Source organism: Rattus rattus, chromosome 3 (genome assembly GCF_011064425.1).
Source record: "Rattus rattus isolate New Zealand chromosome 3, Rrattus_CSIRO_v1, whole genome shotgun sequence".
In the NCBI taxonomy this organism is placed as follows: Eukaryota; Metazoa; Chordata; class Mammalia; order Rodentia; family Muridae; genus Rattus; species Rattus rattus.
Window position 1 is genome coordinate 98,574,535 of NC_046156.1, and position 24,630 is coordinate 98,599,164.

The 24,630-nt window shown below is 38.4% G+C and overlaps 1 protein-coding gene across 3 annotated transcripts in view; it reads left to right on the forward strand.

Annotated features, from left to right (window-relative positions):
• The window catches only part of Nbea (neurobeachin), a 532,117-nt gene that overhangs the window by 273,951 nt on the left and 233,536 nt on the right, over positions 1–24,630 (forward strand). For all 3 annotated transcript variants that reach the window (XM_032898369.1, XM_032898367.1, XM_032898366.1), the window contains 2 exons: positions 994–1,055; positions 12,395–12,459. In XM_032898369.1, the coding sequence (XP_032754260.1) occupies positions 994–1,055; positions 12,395–12,459 (127 nt within the window). The remainder of the gene's footprint in view (positions 1–993; positions 1,056–12,394; positions 12,460–24,630) is intronic.

A 24,630-nucleotide genomic window follows, 5' to 3' on the forward strand; every position in this document is an offset into this window, starting at 1 on the left:
GAGTAAAAATAATTTTTAAACTAAAGTAATAGCCATGATAACCTATGTGCTCATTAGGGACTATATTTTAAGATAGCAACTACTATAATTAATGTTCTCATACTGAGATTATTATTTATTAAATCTAATTTACATCTCCTTATTTTGGTACTTTTAGAACTAGCTATTAAGATATGTTTTTATATATAATACTTTGCAAAGTATCCTTTGTTTTGAAGAATTGAATAATTAATGTCCAAGTGTTTATAGATTTTTTTTTCTTTTTCCTTTTTTGGTTTTTCTATGTAGCCCTGGCCAGCCTGGTACTAGCATTATAGACAAGTCTGGCCTCAAACTCAGATATTCGCCTGCCTCTGCCTCCCAAGTACAGGGATTGGAGGCATGTACCACCACTGCCCACTTCCAGAATGTTTTTCCCGTAGAGTAGGCATGGCATTAAAACTGATGAGACCTGCATGACATAATGATGTAGGGACCCTAATGCAGTCCCTACAAATGCCGCATTGGTGATCTGTGTGACCACATGCCTATTGTGTGCATTGTTTTCAGTCCTGCTGTACCTGCTCTGTGAGTTTGGACCATTTTATAAGCTGAGGGAAATGAGTTAGGGGTACATTGTTTAATTTTGATCCTCCAAGTAGAAAGTGCCAGCAGGTCTTTCTTCCTTGTTCTTTACTCCAGGAAACAATCAAAGAGCAATACCTTAAGATTAGTGAAACTCTGACTAGCCCACTTTCAGTAAAATTACATATATAATTACATACATAAAAATTTTTAAATTTTCATTTTAAAACCTAATAACTGAAACAGAAAATCGGTATTTTAGAAATTTTCATATAATTTGAAACACCCGAAATTTTTAAATAATGTAGAAGAGTATATGGGTGAATTTAATTTCTGAAGTCTCACCTCAAAGAAGTCTTTAGAATTTAAAATCCAGTAATTCTGTGCGTGTCCTGTGGTAACTCTCTGCTTTGGCCTTTCTCTGCACAGGCCTTGTTTGTATGAAGTCCAGCACATCCGTGGTAGAGCTCGTCATGCTACTCTGCTCTCAGGTAAGAGCTTCATTGTCTTGGTCAAGTTCAGCTTCCTGAGATTTCTCACATGCGCATATTAGTAATTATAATTAGATGTTATCTCTCGCTTTGGAGGGGGAGAAGCTGGTTTGATGCATTTACCGTGCACTGGTGCCTAGATGCTCATCCCTTGTACACACTACTTTATTGTGCTCTCGTCTCTGCGTTCTCTGGACTCTCCTCCATGACCTCCCATCGCTTTGTTCTGTCGGTGCCTGGCTTTGTTCTGTGTTCTTAAGGTCTTTTGATATTGTTTGTACCATCTTTTAAAATTCTGTAGCACACATTGCAATTTTAGAACATAACAAGTAGTTATTGTTGTTTTCTCCTCTTCTGATTAGAAGTGGTAGAAGGTCAAGCCCGCTTTTGTTAGTACTAAACACATGCAGTCCAGCCCTCGGTGCATCATCTTTGACAGGTTGCTTTCCCATTTTTATGTAGAATTGTCATATATTTATAAATCTAAAAGTCTATGGGTGGTAATTATTTTTATTAACAAGAATTAAAATAAATTGTTGGATATTCTTTCTTTTTTAAAAGTAAATAAAAAAATTTGATCTATCCAAAGCTTGAAGGAGAAGAACCATGTATTAGTCTTTTAGATAACTAAAATAGACATTTAATGGTCTTTCCTTTCTCCAGGAACTCATGTCTCCCTGTTATCATATGAATATGAAATATTCCATAATATCAAAATGAAAAGGGGAGTAAATACGTTTATAACAAGTAGCCATTATATTCATCGCTGGTCTTCTCATTGGAAGGGGGAACACACCCATTGTCCATAACTTTACTTACGTCCACCTAAGACCACAGCCAGCCCACATAAGACAATGGATTCTACCAGAGCAAGCAGCCAAAGCTTACCCATTAGCTTATCCCTGGTCTCCTCAGTAGAAGGGCGATAATAACTAAGTCATACCGTCCTGAGGTTCGCCTAAACCGCCACAGCCAACCCAGATAAGCCAAGAGTGACTTCAGGGGTCTTTAAATATCCCAGAGCAAACAGCAAAAGCTTACCTTCAGATTTCCAGTTTACTTCCTTCAGAAGTATGTTCATGGGCAACCAGGAATACAGTTAAGAGGAAAGCACAGAGAGCACCAGCCCTGGGTGAAACTCATCTGCAGAGCTTGTAGAAATCGTACCCAGTGCTGAGGTCCTGAGTTCAAGGGAAATGGAAGTTCTGTGGATATTTTAGGAGGAGAATCTGGATATTTAGCAGCTTCTGTGGCAAGGCATAGTTTCAGATGCCTTTTTCCTTAGCTCCTGCTATCACTGCAGTTCAGAGAAATAAAGAGCAATGTTGCATTAGGATCTGGTGTCTTTGATGGCCTCTTTTCTAATTGTAGGTTTAACATTACCCATTTGCTGGCTCCAGAAATTCCTGCCATTAGGGGCCCTAGAGATGAAACTTTGCCTCAGATATTGATTGGAAGGAAGAGTGGGAAATGTAAGCTGTCTCTGTAGTACACTTTCCTGTGTGTCAGCAGGACAGCTGGGTAAACAGGCCTCTTAGATTGATTTTCAAATTGAATTTTAAAAAATAATTCAGTGCTTGAACACTGAAAATTTTAAATGTTTCAAGTGGTTTATTGGTTGAAGAACCTCATATAAGTAACTTGAAAGGTTTACACATTAAAAATAACTGTTTGTCTTATTATTTTCTGTTAATCTGTGACGTTACTTTCTACAAAGCCCTTTTAAGAAAGTCAGTGGTGCTTTTCGTTTTGTCAAATGCAGTTGGGTAAGTTAATGATTTAAGTGTAGAGTTAAGCTTATCCGTCCATCATTGCAGATCATTGTTGATCCACAGATGTTTGAAAACTTTGGTTTTTAGGGCACTAAGAAAGATGGACACACTTCAAAAGGTTCCTAAAATAATGTGACACTTTCACTACTGTTAAAATTGATGATTTTCATCATGTAGCAGGGTGACCACAGACGTGGCAGACCTCTGGGGATGAAAGTTAGCGGTGCTTAGAGCTAGCTGGGCCGAGCTCTCTATAAAGCATGTTCTTTTCTGCAGGCCTAATGCATTTCTTCCATTGGAGCTGATCCCCATAGAATTAGCACCAGTCTGCGGGCGGGAGGGCTGTCTTCCTGCCAAGGCAGGCAATCATGATGAATCTTTAAAACCATGGCCCTCAGAGCTCAGTTTGCTTTGTTTTACTGTCAGCCACCACAGATGATGAGCAGCAGTGAGACTAACAGAAGTAGTTCAAAGTATGCATTCTTACTGCCTATATATATATCATATGCCCTTGTACCCCACAGTGAGATATATCATTAAAATATTATCTATGCTGGGATTTAATTCCTGCCAAAATAAGTTTTCAATGCAAGTGTCATTTTGTACTTTGTTTGCATAAAATTTATTTATCTTTAAACTTAGACAAGATGTTGAACACTCAGATTGGAATAAGCAACATGGATTGAAAGAAAAAGGAAGTGAACTTTATTTAGGGTGCCTTATATTCCTCTTTGCTACAGCTCATTAAATTCTTTTACTTTTACACTTTCCATTTTCTTGTTGGGAGTGCCATGTTAACTTTTACATATTATTAAGAATATTTGATTTTTTTCCCTCCTTATCTGAGCTCCTGGAGGAAAAAACCCCTCGCCAATAGTTTGTGCCCAAAATGTGTTCTAAATTCACATGAGATCACATTACAAATGTCTGAAGGTACTTGTCAAGGGTAATTCAGTTCATATGGCACCCGCTAAACTCTAAGGGGCATGGCGGCCAGTCTACCCCAGTGGAATTTCGCATTTTTTCAAAAACATATTTTCAGTTTCAAGAAGATGTTACCATTTTCCACTGTAACGTGTTTATTGTTCCAAAACACAAAACATTTTTTATTGTATTTGGATACTTTTTTCCCATGTACACCTTAAACTTTAAGGATTAGTTCTTTACTCCTCACTTCTGGTTTGTATTAATTTAGTTACTAGCATCTTTTTAACAAAATGTATTCTTGTCATTCTGCAGTGTAAGGAACTGTATAAGGTGGTTAGCCTTTGAGCCCACGGTCACTGTCCTGCACGGGTCCTCGGTTACAGGAAGCGTGGCATCAGCATGCTTTTGCTGTGCTATGACCGAGGTGTTGCCTGCCCTTCTCACAGCACTTACATCCTCTTACGTTATCCTTGGTCTACTGCATTATGTGATGAATAGCAGATTGAGTTTTTCCAAGCAAACTTTTTTTAGGTACTATAATAGTTTCTAATTATTTCCAGATTTCTCATTAGGAAGTCTCCATGAGACTTCTCTAAGAAAAGAGAAGAACTCTAAGAAAAAAGTGAATGGTATTGCCCACAGGATTTCTTTACGTTTCTATCAGTAAAGCTTAGCAGATACACGTACACTTCTCTTTGCTTTGTGTGTCAAGAGATAAATTGAGGGACCTCATGAAAAAATCGTATTATCAGTATTTAAGTGCTTTCTGAGTTAAAGCACTGATTAAGTAAATGCCAGCTTAATAAATCATTCCTGATCTCATTAAACATTGAAAATACATAAATTAAAATAATGACTCCTTGGGTCTATGTATGATGTGCTCAGCATGAATTATTTTGTGGTTTGTATGACTTTGTTCTTTTCTAAATACTTCATATATTTAACTTAAAGGAATTGGTGACTGGTGTGGTCAGGGCTTTAAAAAACAGCACTCACAAAGGACCCACAACTGAGGAAACCCCTTTTCCTTTCAAGTGATTTAGCCTTTGAACATTTAATTTTTAGAAAACTTTTTCTCCAGTTCACTGTAATTTAGTCAGATGGTACAAAAAGAAAAGATTTTTCTAGATGTAATAAAGCCAAGATGAGGTTCTGAGGCAAGGCCGAGGTAGCATGCAGGAGCCTAACAAATGTCTCCGTTTCTATGTATGCAGTGTTGTAAGGACCTTAGACTGTGTAATACGATGGCAGATATCAGAATCCGGGCATGGATCGGTGGGTTTCTCTGGGCCTTTAGAAATGTCATGAAATCCCGATTGTTACTCACTTCTGTCACATGTGATTCAGCGCTCAGGCAGGTTGCAACTATCTTTTGTTAGTACTTCGGGGTTAGTAAAAGCTTAGTGCCATGGTTCTAGTCCCCAGGAGATTAGTTACCTACAGCATTGCAGATGTCACTTCTGAGTTTGAAGGATGAGGCAGAATAGAAAGACACATGGCCTGAGATGTTTAATTGATATAATCAAGCACATGTATGTGTGGCTCTGAAGACTGAATGATTGTGGAATGCTCTTTGGAAATGGACCCTGAAGCTGGTAAGCTTCTGCTGCAGTATTCGCAGGGAAGGAGACAGTCCTTGGAGGCAGTCCAAACAGGTCTGCAGGTCTATTTGTCTGTCCTCTCCTCTCTCTCTCCTCAGACTGGGGGCCAGCCTTTTTTACAGTACATCAAAAGTTAAATAACTAGGGTTAGTAAGGTGGTTCCCTGGGTAACAGTGCTTGACCACAAGCATGATAGACAGCGCTTATTCCCATAAGCCATGGTGAAATGAGAGAACCAACGCTGTAAATCTGCTATCTTACTTCTGAATGAAAGAAAAAGAAAAGAAAGGAAAAAAGGAGGGACATAAATGTGGCTAAGTATGGTGGAAGAGAAGGTTTATTGTAGATAAAAGGGAGATCACTATAAGATATGAGGTCGAGCATAGCCAGAGACATTCGGAAGGATCCAGAGTGAACTTGTCCAAGCTGGGCCATGTGAGCGGGTGGGGAGTAGGGATCTCCAGAAGCATCAGCCAAGAGGGCAAGAGTCCCACAAGGCCAAGATAGAGGCGTAGCTTAAATGGCTGGATTACATAAGGAAGAACATATTGGGGAATGGCAATCCAGCCTCTGGGCTAGTGAGTTCAGGTAAGAGTGCAACGTATACCAATGAGGAGGACCCTGGAACTGGCAGGATTGAGGGACACTGGGAGAAACCGGTGGCCAGAATCTGCTTTGATAAATCAATAAGCACCTCAGTCCTTTGTTCCAATCTGACACTTAACAACTTCCACAAGTACCCCATGGCACAAGCATACCCATGAGCACCTCCATATTACACATACATGATGATGATGATGACGATGATGATGATGATGACGATGATGATGATGACGATGATGATGATGATGACGACGACGACCACCACCATGATGATTTGTTTTAAAAAATCAGACAGTATACTTTTGGGTTATGTAGAGTATTCACATCTTCCTAGATGTTTTTCAAGTGAAGTATACACAATCTTTTAATTTTTAACAATACATCCTTTTGCTTGGTACTTTCTGTAAGAACCTCTCTTCACATTCAGGTGCATTGGTTTAATCTAAAACTATGTGGATGTTCACCCTAAAATGAGAAACCTCCAGTGGGACAGTCAATGAAAGGAAAAGAGGCCATTCTGCACGAATAGGTCAATTCAGCAAGGAGTTCTGTCCCTTTTCTCATGTTATTTCTTGTGTTAAGAAAAGGGTCTTTAATGAAACTCAAGAAGGATGACCAAAATGCAAATGCTTCACTCCTTCTTTAAAAGGGGAACAAGAATACCCTTGGCAGGGAATAGGGAGGCAAAGATTAAAACAGAGACAGAAGGAACCCCCATTCAGAGCCTGCCCCACATGTGTTCCATACATATACAGCCACCCAATTAGATAAGATGGATGAAGCAAAGAAGTGCAGGCCAACAGGAACCTGATGTAGATCTCTCCTGAGAGACACAGCCAGAATACAGCAAATACATAGGCGAATGCCAGCAGCAAACCACTGAACTGAGAACAGGACCCCCGTTGAAGGAATCAGAGAAAGGGCTGGAAGAGCTTGAAGGGGCTCAAGACCCCATATGAACAACAATGCCAACCAACCAGAGCTTCCAGGGACTAAGCCACTACCCAAAGACTATACATGGACTGACCCTGGACTCTGACCTCATAGGTAGCAATAAATAGCCTAGTAAGAGCACCAGTGGAAGGGGAAGCCCTTGGTCGTGCTATGACTGAACCCCCCAGTGAACGTGATTGTTGGGGGGAGGGCGGTAATGGGCGGAGGATGGGGAGGGGAACAACCGTATAGAAGGGGAGGGGGGGTTAGGGGGATGTTGGCCCTGAAACAGGGAAGGGGAATAACAATCGAAATGTAAATAAGAAATACTCAAGTTAATAAAGATTAAAAAAAAAAAGAAAGAAAAGGGACTTTAGGGCTGGAGAGATGGCTCAGCCTTTAAAGGCTAGACTCACAACCAAAAATATAAGAAAGGGATCTTCAAAGTCCCATGCTAAATCAAATTTGGAAGATTTGTAAAGTTATACTTTACATGTTTTTCGTTTGAATTTTAGAATTTCTTGTTGTATCAAATGTTAATTTTAAGACTTGAAGGAATTCAAAACTAAATCTGTAAATAAGTCTTAAGTTGTATATTTAAATGTGACAAATATTTTTTTTTAAATATTACATGTTTTTCTCTTAGAATTGCTTTGTGTTCCATATATTTTGATGTGTTCTGTTTTTAAAAGGCTTTAAGTTCGTTTTTTATTTCTGCCTTGACACAATTTTCATGCAGTAGTGCATTGTTCAGAGTCAAGTTTTGTGTGCTTTCTGCTGTTTGTTCTGTTTCTGCTCTTGTGGATATCAAGCTTTAATCCATGGTAGTCAAATAGGATATAGGATGTTAGTTCAATTTTCCTGTTTTTGTTGAAACTTGCTTTGTATCCTACTATGGGGTCAATTTTGGAGAAAGTTCCATAGTCTTCTGAGAAAAAGAAACAAGCAAAAATGATAACAAAAAACCATTCTTCAGTGTTTGGTAGAATGTTATATAAATATCTTTCGAATCCATCTGATTTATCTTATTTAACTCCAGAGTTTATTTCATTTTTGTCTGGATGCCCTGTCAATTGGGAGAGTTGAGTATTGAAGTTCCCTGTTATCACTCTGTTAGGATCAAGGATATTAGATGTCTTTTTGGTTTGTGGGTAAATGTGTAGAATTGTAATATCCTCTCGATATATTTTCCTTTAATAAGCATGTTCCCTTATGTTAAACATGTTCAAATTTTGTGTTGTCATTCTGTAAGAAATACAGTATGACAATATCTATATAGCACTTATCACCATATACTAAATACTATAAATCTACTGGTATTTACCATGGACCATGGATGTGTGCATGTTATATGCAGACACAACATTTTATACGAGGGACTTGAGCACCCCTGAATATTAGTATTCCTGTGGGATTCTAGGACATTCTGCCATAGATGCAAAGTGATGACAGCATGTATACTATATATATTATAGTTGGGAAGATCGTTGCTTTAAGAATCTAGTCTTTTTAGTGTAAGTACAAACGCAATTACCTATATATCAGTGAAAATTTTTATAATTATATGCTTTAACAGTGAATATCTAAAATTCTAGGCAACTTCCTCTTTATCTTCAGGTGATTTTTATGTTGCCTATTTGTTTTCCATAGTTTATATTAGTGATCTTTCTAAGTTAATTATTGATTTAAGGAGGGATTCTTACATTATTTTTCCTATAAGATTTTAGTACAATGTTCATAAAAGTAAGCCATGAAAAACCAAAAATGAAAAAATGCTCAAGATACTGTGTACATATATGCAGATATCCATTAGTTTGCACTAAAAGCAGCTTGATGTGAAAAGGATTAATTTCCTCTCACATCTCTGGACCACAGTTCATTATTAGGGAAGCCAGGACAGAACTCAAAGGAGGAAGGTGGATGCAAGAACCATGGGAGAAAACTATTTATTGGCTTGCTCCCTCTGACTTGTGATTAGCCTTGTGAGAACTGGGCTCTCCTGTATCTACCAGCATTCAAGACAGTGCACACAGACATGCTCATAGCACAGTCTGAATTAGTGAATATCTCAGTTGAGGCACTCTCTTACCATGTCACTTCCATTTGTATCAAGATGTCACAGCAAAAGGTCACCAGCATACACAGAAAATGGGTGGGGCTCTACTTTTTAAAATTTTACATAGTATACTTTGCTTCAGTTCTTGTTATTAGCATTAGTAACTTATTACTCAGATTTTCAGTGTGCCATCATCTTATCAGTTACAGTAAACTTTTATCTTAAAGATTTTAAGGACTACCACCACTTTTGGTGATAGTTAATGTTAAATAACCCTTAAGGATACATGCAGAAAATATAAAATTCACTTTTCAGAAGACTTTAAAGCTTCTCTTACTCTTCTAGTTTTCCTTCTACTATTTATGGTGATTTTTAAAAGTTTAAGATAGTTTAAATATCTAAGGATTAAGCTGTCATGTTTAATTTTACACAAAGCAGTAGGACTGAGTGTGTTTGTTGAGCTGACGTAGATGAGAAACTGATAGAAAGAATGATGTTCTCTGCCTGAGTTGTCTAGCAGTCATCTCATGGCCAGCAGAGAACATAGGGATCTCATCGCCATCCTTCTGCAACTTATTTGTCTTCAAAGTGTTCCATTTCAAACGGTGAAGGTTTGAAGATCACCTAAGACCCAGTACCCTGAGAAAGTCGCTCATCTTAAGGAAAGCTCATGCATTCACAAGGAAGAGTTTAAAATGGTGATGAAGTTATTTTAAAGACTTGCTGTTCCTCTGCAAGCATTTCAACTTGAAATTAAATGTTTCCCACAAAGATAGATATGTACCTAGCAGGATGCATTCATACTGCTCCTCTCTACTCATGAGTTGATGTTGTACAGGAGTCCCTCGAGGCAAAATATAACCTGAGAAAGCATCCATTTCACATAATGCACAGTAGTGCAGAGCAGGCCACATCCCGATCTTAACTTTCTGTTAGAGAGTGTGTAAGTGTGTGTGTGTGTGTGTGTGTGTGTGTGTGTGTGTGTGTGCGTGTGTGTGTATGTGTGTGTGTGTAAAACACTTGTAAAGTCTTATGCTTCTAGTAGTCCATTAGCTTGCTTATATTTAAACAGCATCATACATTAGCTCTGACTTTTTAATATTATGTATTATAAAATTATCATCCGGCCTAAAGGAAGATTACAGACACTGTTAATTTGATCTATATAGTTTTCTAAAGATTTACTCTGCTCATCTTGTGGACAGAACACTTTTTTTTTTTATATCTGTGAACCTGAATTCATGGTCAGAGTAACTGAATACCTCTGGGTAGCCAGAAAAGCATGGGTTTCTAGATGATGAGCTAAATAAAGTTTTCTTTTAGTTCTGTAGTTAATTAATAATAATGACATTATTAATAATAACTATCATAATCATTCAGAAAAGACATGCATTGAGTTTACTTATAAGGTTAATATCAGCTTGATTCAAAACCTAAATGTACATCTTTATATCACCATACCATTTATGCTGTCAAAAATATTATGTAAAATAAATAATATTCCATGTGCAAAAAAATAAATACAAGTCATGTGTAGAATTTGTAGACAAGTGACATGAGTAATTAATAGAGATTATATATGTATATATATTAATGGGACTAGTGGAAATATTTGCAAAACTACTGAAAGAAATATAATTTCAATTATCCTGAGTGAGGTAACCCAATCACAAAAGAATACACATGATATGCACTCACTGATAGGTGAATATTAGCACAAAAGCTCAGAATACCCAAGATAAAATTTACAGATTACATGATGCTCAAGAAGAAAGACCAAAGTGTGGATGCTTCAGTACTTCTTAGAAGGGGGAACAAATTACTCACAGGATGAAATACAGAGACAAAGTGTGGAGCAAAGACTAAAGGAAAGGCCATCCAGAGACTGTCACACCTGGGGATCCATCCCACATGCAGTGACTAAACCTAGTCACTATTGGGGATGCCAACAGGAACATGCTGACAGGAGCCTGATATAGCTGTCTCCTAAGAGGCTCTGCCAGAGCCTGACAAATACAGAGGTGGATGCTCACAGACAACCATTGGACTGAGAACAGGGTCCCCAATGGAGGAGTTAGACAAAGGACTGAAGTAACTAAGGGGGATTGTAACCTCATAGGAAGAATAACAGTATCAACCAACTAGACACCCCAGAGTTCCCAGGGACTAAACCACCAACCAAAGAGGACACATGGAGTGATCCTTGTCTCCAGCTGCATATGTAGCAGAGGATGGCCTTATCTGGCATCAGTAGGAGTAGAGGCCCTTGGTCCTATGAAGGCTGGACCACCCCCCTCAGTGTAGGGGAATATCAGGGCGAAGAGGAGGGAGGAAGTGGATGGATGGGTGGGAAAGCACCCTCATGGAGGCAGGGATGGGGGGATGGGATGGGGGGGCTTCTAGAGGGGAAACCAGGAAAGGGGATAACATCTGAAATGTAAATGTTTTTAAAAATCCAATAAAATAACAACAAAAGTAAAGAAAGAAAGAAGGAAAGGAAGAAAGAAAGAAAGAAAGAAAGAAAGAAAGAAAGAAAGAAAGAAAGAAAAGAAAAGAAAAGAAAAGAAAGGTAGGTCAGGATTTCCAAAATATTTTTTAGAAAGTGACTTGAATAAACCCAAAGTCAAAACTGGCTTTTTAAATTATATTCCAAATTTTTCATGGGAAGAATACAAAACAAACCGCTTCTTTCCTAATCTAAAATACTATGTGAGAGTCGTTGATGCTCATAGTTGTGCCCTTTTCTCTGTGGAGCTGCCAGATTCAGGTATTTAGCAAATTTAGCTAATCTCCAATTAGCAAAGAGAGAATTCATGAGAGTAATACTTTTACTATTAGGTTTATGTTACACATTGGAAAAGAATGTATTTGTAGCTTCATGCTGTTTCAGTCTTTTAGAATATGAATCTGACTAGAGCAATCTATTCCCAAGGCAGTGTAAAGATAGAGATTGTGTAAAGGCATAGATGCATAAATGTATAACATAAATGTATCAATGCTTAAAGGCACAGTTATGTAAAGTATATGTGTGTAAGTAAATAGATACATAAAGGTATAGATATAAAAACACATAGGTGCACAAAAGCACAGATGCATTTAGGTATCTCTGATTTTGCTTCCAGTTCTAATGAAAATTGTATCGTTGATTAAAGACTTAAGTAGTGTAAAACACCTCCTCCTTGTGCATAGCTTCAGGCCTCCATTGGTCATTTGTTCTTTCCTAGAAGGAAGCTGGGTGCTGAGTGGACACTTTACTCACTATCTTACTTTCCAGCAAACTTGAGCTTTCTGGCAACCAAAAGCCACCTCCTAAACTGTGAGTCAGGGTCATCTAATTTAACACCTTCTTGGAAAGAAGGTAGTAACAGTGTCTTCGTGGTCTAAGGTCTAGTTGCTATTTCATCTGTGTGTTCACTTTTCTTACCTTGCTTTGGTTTATTCCTTTAGGAGTGGCAGAATTCTATCCAGAAGAATGCAGGCCTTGCTTTTATTGAACTCATCAATGAAGGAAGGTAATTAATTTTACACTTTCTGGGCAACTAGACAGTCTGCATTTAATTCCACCAAGCAATTGTGCTCTCCTACCATCTGTTCTAAACTGTGCAAGGAAAAGGCTTTGAATTCAATAATTTTAACATGTAGGCACTTGGATTTTAAATTAACCAATTTTAGATATGAAGTATTTGGTTTTGGAGACAAAGCATATATGAAATAATGATACAGATTTACTTTTGTGAGATTTGAGCCACCTCTTGCTGAATAGTGAGGTTGTGTTAGACAGACCAAGTGAACCCTGTCTGCAGTCCCAGCTGCTGCTCCATCTGTTTTCAGGCTAAGCTCGGTGTTTACACTTGACCCCTCATCAGTTCACATGAAGCGACTTCATCTGATCCTATCATGTAATTGGTCCTGGCTGGAAGTAGAAGGGATGTTCAATACAGAAGGTGTAACAGCCTTAGCTGGGGTGGTTGTTACCATGGTTAATGATGTTATGAGAGATGTCATTTGAAACCATTGTTGTACTTATCATTTGTGAGTGGTTGTTTACTGTGATTTTGCAGTGCCCTCTGGGTGGTGTGCACTAAGGTTGCTAGATATGTCATCCTTTGATGTGTAGTTTCTATCAACCTGAGACACGCAACCTTGATAAGCTGAATTTTCTATATTATGTAGTACATTCTATGGAAAATAATTATTACATATTTGTTATGATGCTTGATTTTATGGAACAAGCTTTATATAAATTAATGCAGCAGTAATGGTTATAGTATTTGAACTTCTTTTTTCATTAGGAAACAATAATCCTTCAAAAATGGTTTATATGTAGCATCAAAACTTATTTTTTATCATCGCTGTGGCTTCTTCCATCATTGCTCTGTATCCTGAGAAACTGCCTTTCTCTATGTAGTATCTCCTTCTACATTCCTTCCCTTGATCTCTGTGAACAATGTTTTCATCATAACACAGTTCCGAAATTTAAAATAAGTGTTATATTTACTGAAGGGTAAAGATTGAAGGAAGTTATGAGAATTGGTAATAGGGAAAGAGAGCTGGTTCAGGGGTTAAGAGCACTGGTGCATCTTCCAGAGGACCCAGATTAAACTCTCAGCACCCAGATGATGGCTCACAAACATCTGTAACTCCAGTTACTGGAGATGATGACCTCTTCTGGACTCTGCCGGGCATCCGAAATGAAAAGATGATTTTCTGTCAGTAACATTTGTAAGAGCTAAGAGAAATAAAATTCTTGTGTTTTTATTTAGATTATATTTATTGACAGAAAAAGAATGATACTAGAAACTTTGCTAATATCAAATATGGAAAGTTTCGAGAAGTTTCATTTTCCAGAAGTATAGGGATTGCTTTGTGCTGAGAAGAATCGAAAATAAAGACTATGCTGATGATTTAAATGAGAACCAGAAACTCCCATCAAGAACTCACTGCTCCATACAAGCTTTGCAGGGTAGAGAAGGAGTATTATGACTGTAGTTGACGGGGTTCTCAGTGTTGACAACTATAAAGATACTTTGCAGAATGAGAACTGAACATTTAGAAGCACATACAGAACATGAATGAGAAAAGGATCTGCTTTCATAAGTTAAGCTACAGTGCTTTATGATGTCCTTGATTCTAAAATGGCTTTTTAAAATGACAGTATGTTTAAGGTTGAAGGAACCATGCCAGTGGGAAGGGACACTTCCCATCTTAAATTTGATCTGGGACACAGTTAAACGACATCCACACTTGGGGACAATAAAGCTAGGGATCAGGACTGGAGCTGGAGATCAGTAGCCCCTTCTTGCCTCGCATTTGAGAAATCTAGTGTTTAAACTCTAGCAGCACATAAATTGGGTGTGGTGGAACATGCTTCTAATACCACATCTTGAGGGGTGGAGACAGGAGGATTAGAAGTTCAAGGTTATGCTCAGCCATACAGTAAGCCTAGTCAGACTTTGTCTTAAAAAATCAAACAAGAACTTGTAGACAATGGATATGATATAGAGCAAAAACCCAGAGACAAGGTATGCTGCTAAGGAGGTCTTTCCAGTCATCCCACAGCTTTGGATCTAGTGCAACAGATTCTAGCAGCACAGGGTCCTCTCATGAGAGAACTTGTACCAGGTTCCTGGAAGTCATCACTGAGGCGTACGCTGGTATGCAATGTGCTGCACAGTTGCAAGGACTCATGGAACCAGACTGCTCTTGAGGAGGCCTCAGTCATCTTTGTAAGGCTGATGTCGCTATGAAATACCATTTGGAAATCAAAGCAGCAGGCTGGGATGAAAGAGACAACAAAAACAAGTGCAGCCTATTTTTTGTCTTTGATAAATGGGTGCCATGTATTAGAGATGCAGCTCACCCAGGGAGAGCAGTGAAGGAGGAACATGGGTTTGATGAGAGGTGTTTTCTCCTTTGGGTTACAGTAGAGCTGTGTATTCCCAATTACAAATTCAGAAGGTATCAAAGTACTTGGTCTTGGGAGTGTTAGGTGAGTGGAAACTCAAAAGCAAGCTTGCAGTGCGTGAGGCTCTCTCTTCGCCCACATGTCCACAGGTTTGCCTCTCTATTTCTTCTGAAGTTGATTTAGATCCGACCCTATCCCAAACATTTCTATGAACAACCCCACTGCATGACGATATCTCTAGTCATCTTTGTCAATTCTTTCCTTAAAACTTAGATTTTATTTACTGTCTTATAGACCACCACATCTCCAGAACCTGGAATAGTGCCCTAGTGTGTATTAAAAATCAGACGGATTTAAGGAGAGGAATGAGTAGATTCTTAAAATGGCCAGTGTTGAAAAGACAGTAGAGAAATGACTAAAGAAACCACAGAGCTTGTAGGACGGTTTGGGTGAGTGAGCCTGTATACTTAGTGGCTGTATAGTTAGTGTTTTACCCTACAGTTCAAGGTGGGTGGGAAGAAGGCTTGAGTACACTCACTTGTCCTTTCACTAAGCCTGTAAAATAGACACTTTCTCTGCTACCCAGCCTCTCCCCTTCCCCTTGGGTCATACTCACCATGGCTTCATGCAAGGACTTGCTCACTGGCTGTGTGGTTTGTTTGTTTTGTTTATTTATGAGTGTTTTCACAGTGCCTAGTCAGATGTGGCACACATGTGTTTATGCCAAGTTCAAATATCAGCTCTTCCACTGGAAAATGCTTAAACTCTAAGCATATAGCATAACCATATATACCCAGACGTTACTTTAGAGAATGGTCCAAAATTTGATGGCACATATTTCTCTAAAGGTTGAGAATAAATGAGAATAATGCATGTGTCACTTCTAAGAGCTGCTGATATTACCACACTTAAGATGAGAAGCTCCATTTGTGTTGCTACATATTACACATACTCAGAATTCTCTGGTTCCTATCTGTAGTTTGGGTCATTCTTCAATTTAGATGTTTTTTGGGTTTTTTTTTTTGTTTTTTGTTTTTTGTTTTTTGTTTTTTTTTTTTTTTGCAAATTCAAAATGTTAATACTGGTTTTCGGAGGCCAGTATGTAGATCACCATTCACTTCTTAGAATAAAAGCACATCCTCCTGTTTTATCTTCTACTGTGAGCACCTACTATGTGCTACATACAAACTTAGTACTTTACTATGTGTTTTCCCATTTGTATGAGAACATTGTTCCTAGATCTCACTTAGGTTGGCTCTTGGCTGTTTGGTTTTTTTTCCTTGTAGGAATGAAAATGAAAACCTCCAAGTAGCAATTGTTATAAATGTTTATCCTCCTTAACAGCCACGCCCATGAATACAGTCTATCAGTCAGAGCCAGAGAAAAGATGTATGAGTCATCTACAATTAACAGGAAAAATGCACTGATGAGTGTACAACTGAACTAAAGCACGCCCAGGACAGCCCAGAATTACACACTAGATCATTTCAAGGAATCTAACAAAGAACCATTATTACTATAACAAAGCAGGGTTAATGTGGTGTGAAATTGCCTATAATATCTTGGCAATAATAACTGGAATGTAAGATAGTAGAATATGAATTGAAGAGGAGGCATATAAGACAGACATTCTTAAAATGTGGGATGTGTGTAATCCTTTTAAATGAATTAATCTTCTTCCTAAGTAAACTATCTCTGTTTTGAAAGAAATACCAAATATAATTAATGAATTCACTGTAAAAAATGCAGGATGTTTATTGTTAGTGCTAATATAACCTGGGCTCACAAGGATGTTTCATTCCATTTCATTATAAAGGATAAAAGATAAACTTTTAATTCTTTAGGATTTTCAGAAGAGGAACTTGATCCAAGTATAATTCATTAATAATTGCGTGGGCACTTTTGAATGCCAGTTAACATTTAAACTGTTAATGGTTTGTTTGCAGACACATGCAAGCACACACACACACACGCACGCCCCAACAGTTTCCAAAGCTGGGAGCACTGAAACCATTTCCAGGGAGCATATGTTTTGGTTTAGTTTTTAACCGTAAATCTCTGAAAACTTGAAAATAGAAGTATTTTTCCCCTTATTGTTTCATCTGTAGCCCCAATAAAACCTTTTTCTTACAATTCTTTGTTTATTTTGTGCAATAAATTGTTAAGTGATGATTTTTGCAAATAAATGAGTAAAAATTATCTTGACCTTTCTAAAATTACTGTGTACTTAACAATATTTTTGACTTGTAACACATTAGACACTGATGACAAAGTGTGTTTAATAATGATTAAGTTTCACATGCTAGGGAAATACATTTCCATTTATTTGTTTTAATTGACTTTATGTTGTTAGAACAGAGCACTGGGAGCTACCTAGCATATAATCAACAATTTTTTGTTCCGTGCTTCTCAGTGATGGCAAGCCCAACCTCCAGGTGCCAGCATCTGGCAAGGGTCTTTTACCACATGTTTCCAAGGGTAAACATAATGACAGGGTGAGAGAGAGCAAGATGAGTGTGGACTTGCTTTTGTTTAAAACCTTTTTTACTTTTTTATTTTTTTCTATTTTTATTGGATTTTTTTAAGTTTACATTTCAAATGTTGTCCCCTTTCCCTCCTGTTTCCCATCCATAAACTCCCTATCCCATCCCCCTTCTTCTATGGTGGTGTCCCCCGCCCAACCACCCATCCCTCTTCACCTCCCTGCCCTGACATTCCTCTACACTGGGGAACACCTGGGCAGGACCAAGGGCTTCTCCTCCCATTGGGCCCAACAAGGCCATCCTCTGCTACGTATGCAGCTGGAGACATGGGTCGCTCCATGTGTACTTTTTAGATGGTAGTTAGTTCCTTGGTACTCTGATTGATTGGTATTTTTATTCTTATCAGATTATAAACCCTTTCAGCTCCTTCAATCCTTTCTCTAACTCCTCCAATTGGGACCCCATTTCCTATTCAATGGTTGGCTGTGAGCATTCACCTCTGTATTTGGCAGTCTTTGACAGAGCCTCTCAGAAGACAGCTATATCAGGCTCCTGTCAGCATGCACTTCTTGGCATCAGTAATATTGTCTGTCTGTATATGGGCTGGATCCCCAGATGGGGCAGGTGCAGAATGGCCTTTCCTTCAGTCTCTGCTCCAAACTTTGTCTCCATATCTCCTCCTATGAATATTTTTGTGCCCCCTTTTAAGAAGAACTGAAGCATCTGCACTTTGGTCTTCCTTCTTGTGCTTCATGTCGTCTGTGGATTGTATCTTGGGTAATTTGAGCTTTTGGGCTAATATCCACTTATCAGTGAGTGCATACCATGTGTGTTTTTATGATTGGGTTACCACACTCAGGATGCTATTTTCTAGTTTCATCCATTTTCCTATGAATTTCTTGAAGTCATTGTTTTTGAGAGCTGAGTAGTACTCCATTGTGTAGATGTACCACATATTTTCTATCCATTCCTCTGTTGAAGGACGTATGGGTTCTTTTCAGCTTCTGTCTATTATAAATAAGGCTGCTATAACATAGTGGAGCATGTGTCTTTGTTGTATGTTGGAGCATCATTTGGGTATATGTCCAGGAGTGGTATAGCTGCGTCCTCAGATAGTACTATGTCTAGTTTTCTGAGGAAACTCCAGACTAATTTCCAGAGTGGTTGTCCCAGCTTGTAGTCCCACCAACAGTGGAGGAGTGTTCCTCTTTCTCCACATCCTCACCAGCATCTTCTGAAATCAACCCATTCTTACTGTCCTGTACAAAGCTTAAGTCCAAGTTTATCAAGGACCTCCACATAAAACCAGATACACTAAAACTAATGTTGAACCAGCATCATTTGCTGAAAGTGCTATCTTTTTTCCATTGGGTGGTTTTAGCTGCTTTGTCAAAGATCAAGTGGCCGTAGGTGTGTGGGTTCATTTCTGTGTCTTTAATTCTATTCCATTGGTCTATCTGCCTGTCTCTGTATCGATACCATACAATTTTTATCACTTTTGCTCTGTAATAGTGCTTGAGGTCAGGGATGGTGATTTCCCCCAGTTCTTTTATTATTAAGGATAGTTTTCACTATCCTGGGTTTTTTGTTATTCCAAGTGAATTTGCAAATTGCTCTTTCTAACTCTATGAAGAATAGAGTTGGAATTTTGAATTTGTAGATTGCTTTTGGCAAAATCGCCATTTTTACTATATTAGTCCTGCCAATCCATGGAAGATGGATTGAAGATACATGGAAGATCTTTCCATCTTCTGAGATCTTCAATTTCTTTCTTCAGAGACTTGAAGTTCTTATCATACAGATCTTTCACTTGCTTGGTTAGTTTCTTGCGGTAACATTAATCCACTCAGGAGGCCACAGTCCTGATGACCTGTGTTAACTCGTAAAGGTCCTACTTTTAACACGACTGATTTGAGTTAAGATTCAAGCTCATAAATTTAAATATTCATACCACACTGATCTTTAATCTTGTTTGAATTATATTTTAACTATATTTAAAATATTTCTCCAGATGCACGTGTACTTCCTTTTAATTTTTGAGAGAAACGTTTACAATGTAAGTCTTAACCAGCCTTAGTCTAGGTCTAGGTTCTGGGCTTTCCTCCAGACACCAGGGAAGTGACTAAATACATTCTAAGTGGAGAAGTTCATACATTGGTATGTAGAGAGGACAAACATGTTTTCCTCGGGTGTATACGCTATTTTAAAAGCCAGCATTACTACTTTGTGACACGTCCCAACCTCATCTAGGAAAAGACCAAGAAAAGGGTTTTATTGATTTTTAACCATTAATACAACATAACACACATACAGGTAACCCTGAAGGTCTCAAGAGCACCTGTTAGCTACACAACATTGAAAGAATACAGCCTCAAGGAAGACTTACAACACACACCTCACTTCTTTAGTTAAAGCATGGAGAGAAATGCTTGTCCACATAGGTTTTTTTTCTGTTCAATAATTGAGGGATTTGGATTTAACTTGAAGAAAAATTAACACACTCAAAGATAGCCTACACAGTATATTGCTAAGTACAAGATAATCTCATAAAAACTCCATCTCTACTGCTGTCCGGAGTTGTGACTACAGACCACTTCTTTCTTGAGAGGGACTCTGACCCATGTGGGCACAAGTTAAGACTGTCGTAAGCTGAGCGGCACTGGTGCTTACTGTGAGGACAGCTAGCACCCCACCTTCCACACCATAAGCAGCAAATGTAGGAAGGATGAAGGTTGTATCGTGAACTCTTGAGTACTTGATATTAGTTACCATGCATATTTTCGTTATTTGAGTTCTGACCATTAATTTATTTACTGCTTGGTGCTGATGTTGGTTTATAACATTCATGTGTATATCTTTCGGCATGTGCGACTTTTACAATTTTTCCATCCTTAAGCACATTATTTATGAAAAAGACAGCAAAACAATAAATTTTACCTTCATCTATACATCTTGTATTCGTAGCATAATGTAAGAAAAGCAATGAAATTCACTGAAAAAGAAAAAAGTGAATGATAACAAATGATTAAATAATTAAGGAATAAAAACACCAATTTTATACTCAAACCTTCCAGAAATATATGCTTCTCAGTTCATTTTATGAGATTCCTACCCTTTACATTAGTGCCAAAAACATCTCAAGGAAAGAAGCTCCCTATTAGTAGCCAACATAAACCTGTACATAATTTAGATACAGACTCATGTTTCATATGCAACAAGCTATGGAAGAAATTCTACAAGAAAGTTTTATTCAAAAGTGTAGACCTGGAGTGACAGGCATAAGTGTTGCTTATGTGAAGCTCCACGTGCACAGACTAAAAGCCAACACCTTCGTGTAAGCACTCGCAAGATGCAGGACAGTGTGCAGCCATGATCTTACTTGTTGAGCTAGATTCAAAGTGAACAAACTGAATGTACTGATGGCTGCAGAAGCACAACCAGCACCTCACTTAGTAGGGACAAACTAAATCCTGCTGCTGAGATCCACAGCAAGGCAAGATGCTCATAGCACTTGGCGCATATATTGGGCATTTGACCAGAGGTCTCAGCTAGTTCATTTAGAGAGGCAATCCCAAGGAGGCACAACGAGGTATTAGAACTACTAAATGAATCAAGAAAAAAGATAGGATACAAGATCAGTGTTCAATTACAGTTATGACAACATGCTTATCAAAGAGTGAAATCAAAACTAAAGCCAAAATACTAAGGAGTACCCTCCAAATATATGCAAAGGAGTTATAAAATAAAAACTGCAATGCATTTTATAAAAACATAAAAATCAATAAATACACAACTTTATTCTGCCCATGGATCTTTCTAAACTGATAACTCATGCCTAAAGTCCTTGGAGGATTTTATAGTCTGTAACGATGATGTTGCTTTATATTTGATTTTGTAGAGGTTAACAAGCAGACTTAAGATAATATGAAATTATAAGGTGACTATGATAGAATATAACTAGGTTGGATGACTTGTTTACACTACTTGATTTTAAGACTTCTTGCAGGCCAAGCCTGACAAGATTGTAGCTCAAGAAATAACCATAAATGTGTTTCAAATATTCTAAGTTGTTGTTCCCTATAGTTGTTGTTCCCTAACTGAATCAAGGATTCCTCAAGTGGGAAGTTTGTAGATGGCAGTGGTAAAGGCTAAATGCCAAGCTGGTGCAGTATTAATGTAAAGGTAGGAAGATTAGTGAGAAAAGGGGGAGAATCTGTATCTTACAAGTCAGTAGGGAAGTCAGGCCCTGAGTCTTCAGGGTACACCCCCACCTTCCTGTGCAGGCCCCTTGCCACTTCGTTCCTTGGATTTGGCAAGTTGATGGGAGATTGTTCACTGATGCATGACTGAATCATAAAGAGCCTGACCTGAGTATTCCTTGGGCTTGTAAAATTTATATCCAATGCCTTTGGAAGTCCATGACTTCAGTTCTCTGTGCCAGTTACACAAATACAACCTATAAGAACTGCAGTGTTCCCTCAGTTAGCCAATCTCAGACTGGCCAAGTCAGAGGGAAATATTCCAACCATTAAGCCTGCATGATTTGTGCTTCTCTGACTTTTTGCAATATGTAACCTTCAGTGTGCTGAGGTATTTCCGTGATGAGGGTTACAGCATCTTATCAGCAAAAGTGGCAGTGGCAGGCAGAAATAAGGCGTGCAGAGGTTGTGTATAGGTGCCACGTATTACACTCTGCCCAGACCTGTGCAGAGCCGCTCACATTCTTTTTTCTCGTTAATTATCACACATGGAATTTTCCACATTTTACTGATGGCTACATAAACTAAAAGAGCAACTAATTTGATGTGAGTGCCTTTTATTTAAAAACTGTCAGGGCGCACCACAAAAAGCAAAACTGTGGACGATGAGATATGTGCATGCATGGGTATATCTATGTATACATGTACATACATGAATATATATATATACACATTCATACATACATGCATGCATACATACATACATATATATGTGTGCGATAAATAGTACTGAACAGAAAGGAAATGACCATAAGGTATCACATTTTATAAAATTTAGATATATACAAATTAATGAATATTAGATAGTTGATAATTCATTAAAGACATTTTAAGTTATGTAGAAAAAATAACACTATGTACACATCCTTTAGTTGAGTCTTTTGTTCATCCTAGCATCGTAATAATATCAAAAGAAGGAAAGAGCGAGAATTTCAGACTTAGGGACGAAAGTAGAACTCCTTGAGTTGCAGGATATTGAACTTTGTGTACTATAAGCTGTACAGCCACATGTAGCATACGATGCCTTGTTGGGCACCAGGGGAAGAGAAGCCCTTGGTCCTGCCAAGGCTGGATCTCCCAATGTGGGGGGAAAGTCAGGGTGGGGAAGGGGAAAGGAGTGGGTGGATGGGTGAGTGGGGGGGGAACACCTTCATAGAAGAAGGGAGAGGGCAGATGGGATAGGGGGGTTATGGACAGGAAAGGGGATAACATTTGAAATGTAAATAAATTTAAAAATCCAATAAAAAAAGGAAAAAAAACTATGCAGGCAAACCCTTGAGCTGAAACTAGAGTGATTATTAAAAAATAATAAAACGGCATTTGGATTGAACAAAAAGTTCAGACATCACTGAAATCAGTGTAAAAAAGGTCAACTACTATGTGACAAGATGTACAAAATCCTTTTTATTTGAGAAATTTAGTTTTGAAAAATAATGAAACTGTTGTGTGTATACCTGCCAGTGTGGTAGCATTAAAACTCCAGATGTCATGCATGCGGAATATCCATCGTCCTGGAAAACTGTCATTCAGCATCTCAGCAGAGCAAACATATTCTTCCTTTATGACCCCATTATTCCACGCCTGAGTTAGGTCCAAAAACTGAAAAAATCCATGTTAAAATGTGTTGGTGAGTGTTCACAGCCATTTTACTCATTGTACTCAACATTGCAAATAACCAGCTATTGATGGAAAGGTGAGTAGAGAACCAAATAGTAATGTAGTGTCATAGTGCAGTACACCACCAGCCTGACAGAGAAAATATTTCCCAATTATGCCACCATCAACAAAAGGCAAAATTATAGAAATAGAAAATGGGTCACTGTGCTACATGTGACACATATGAAAAAGTTTATTATCAAACAGTGTGTTTAAAGTAAGTTATTTTCAGTATATGCAAGCTATATCTCAATGAAGAAGGTTTGTGGGAGATGGCTTAGGAGGTAAAAGCACTGACTGTGCAAGTCTAACAACTTGAGCTCAGTGCCCAGGAGACACTGGAAGGAGACAAGCAGCTCCCCAGAGTTATCCTGTGACATTCAAATGCATGCATCTACAGCCCCAGCATGTGCGCATGTGCACGCGTGCACGCGCGCGCACTCACTCACACACACACACACACACACACACACACAAAGCACATAAAACAATAGGCACAATTTAGCCTACACTTTATTTCTTATAATGTCATATGCAAACTGTGCCACGAAAGCCTGTCATTATTAGTCTTCCTTCCTTCCTGACACGGAACCAGGCACATATGAAACGCCAGTGTCCTGTTCATATTCTATTTACCACTACAGAACACACTCACAGTCACTTAGTGTTGGGGAAGGGAAGGCCTGTCTGTGTATCTTTACCTTTCTTCGTTCTAGAAGATGTTGAAAACTCACACTGATGATCTCTTGGAAAGTCGAACATAACACTTGTTTCTTAGGTAAATGGAGCTGATGTGCTCCTGCATGAAGGTAACAAATGAGGCATGGATCAAATAAGAATTTATGGACGGCATTCAGTCTGGTGTGTAGTCGGTTCTCCAGTTCTGACAAGTAGTAAAAACTCAGGAAATTCTACTAGACTTTATCATTAGTATTTATATATGTGATATTCGATGTGATTTGAAAGACTGGAAGAACTGGAGAAAAATGATACCATGCAAAGCTCACCCAGGGCACATATCTTCTGTGATATAAATCTCTGTGGCATATTTTGTGCCAAACACCTACACATGTGTACACATGTGCATTGTAGACTCTTGTGCTACTTAGTCGTCAGTCAAGGGGCAAAACAAGGGTACTGTCTCCCATCTTTGCAAAGGAAAAGTATTTTAGGTAGAGTTAAATCATCACATAAAGAGGATGTCTCTAGTGCTTAGAACTGGTACTGATAGATTGAGCAATAAGAAATTAGATCCACTGAGATCCATTCACACTGTCTACAACACACAGTGGCAGCTATCCTCCTGGAACAAGCCACATGGTCACAGGACTTAGAGCAGCCTGGAGACTTCACCAAGAAACAAGTACATGCTTTTCTGGT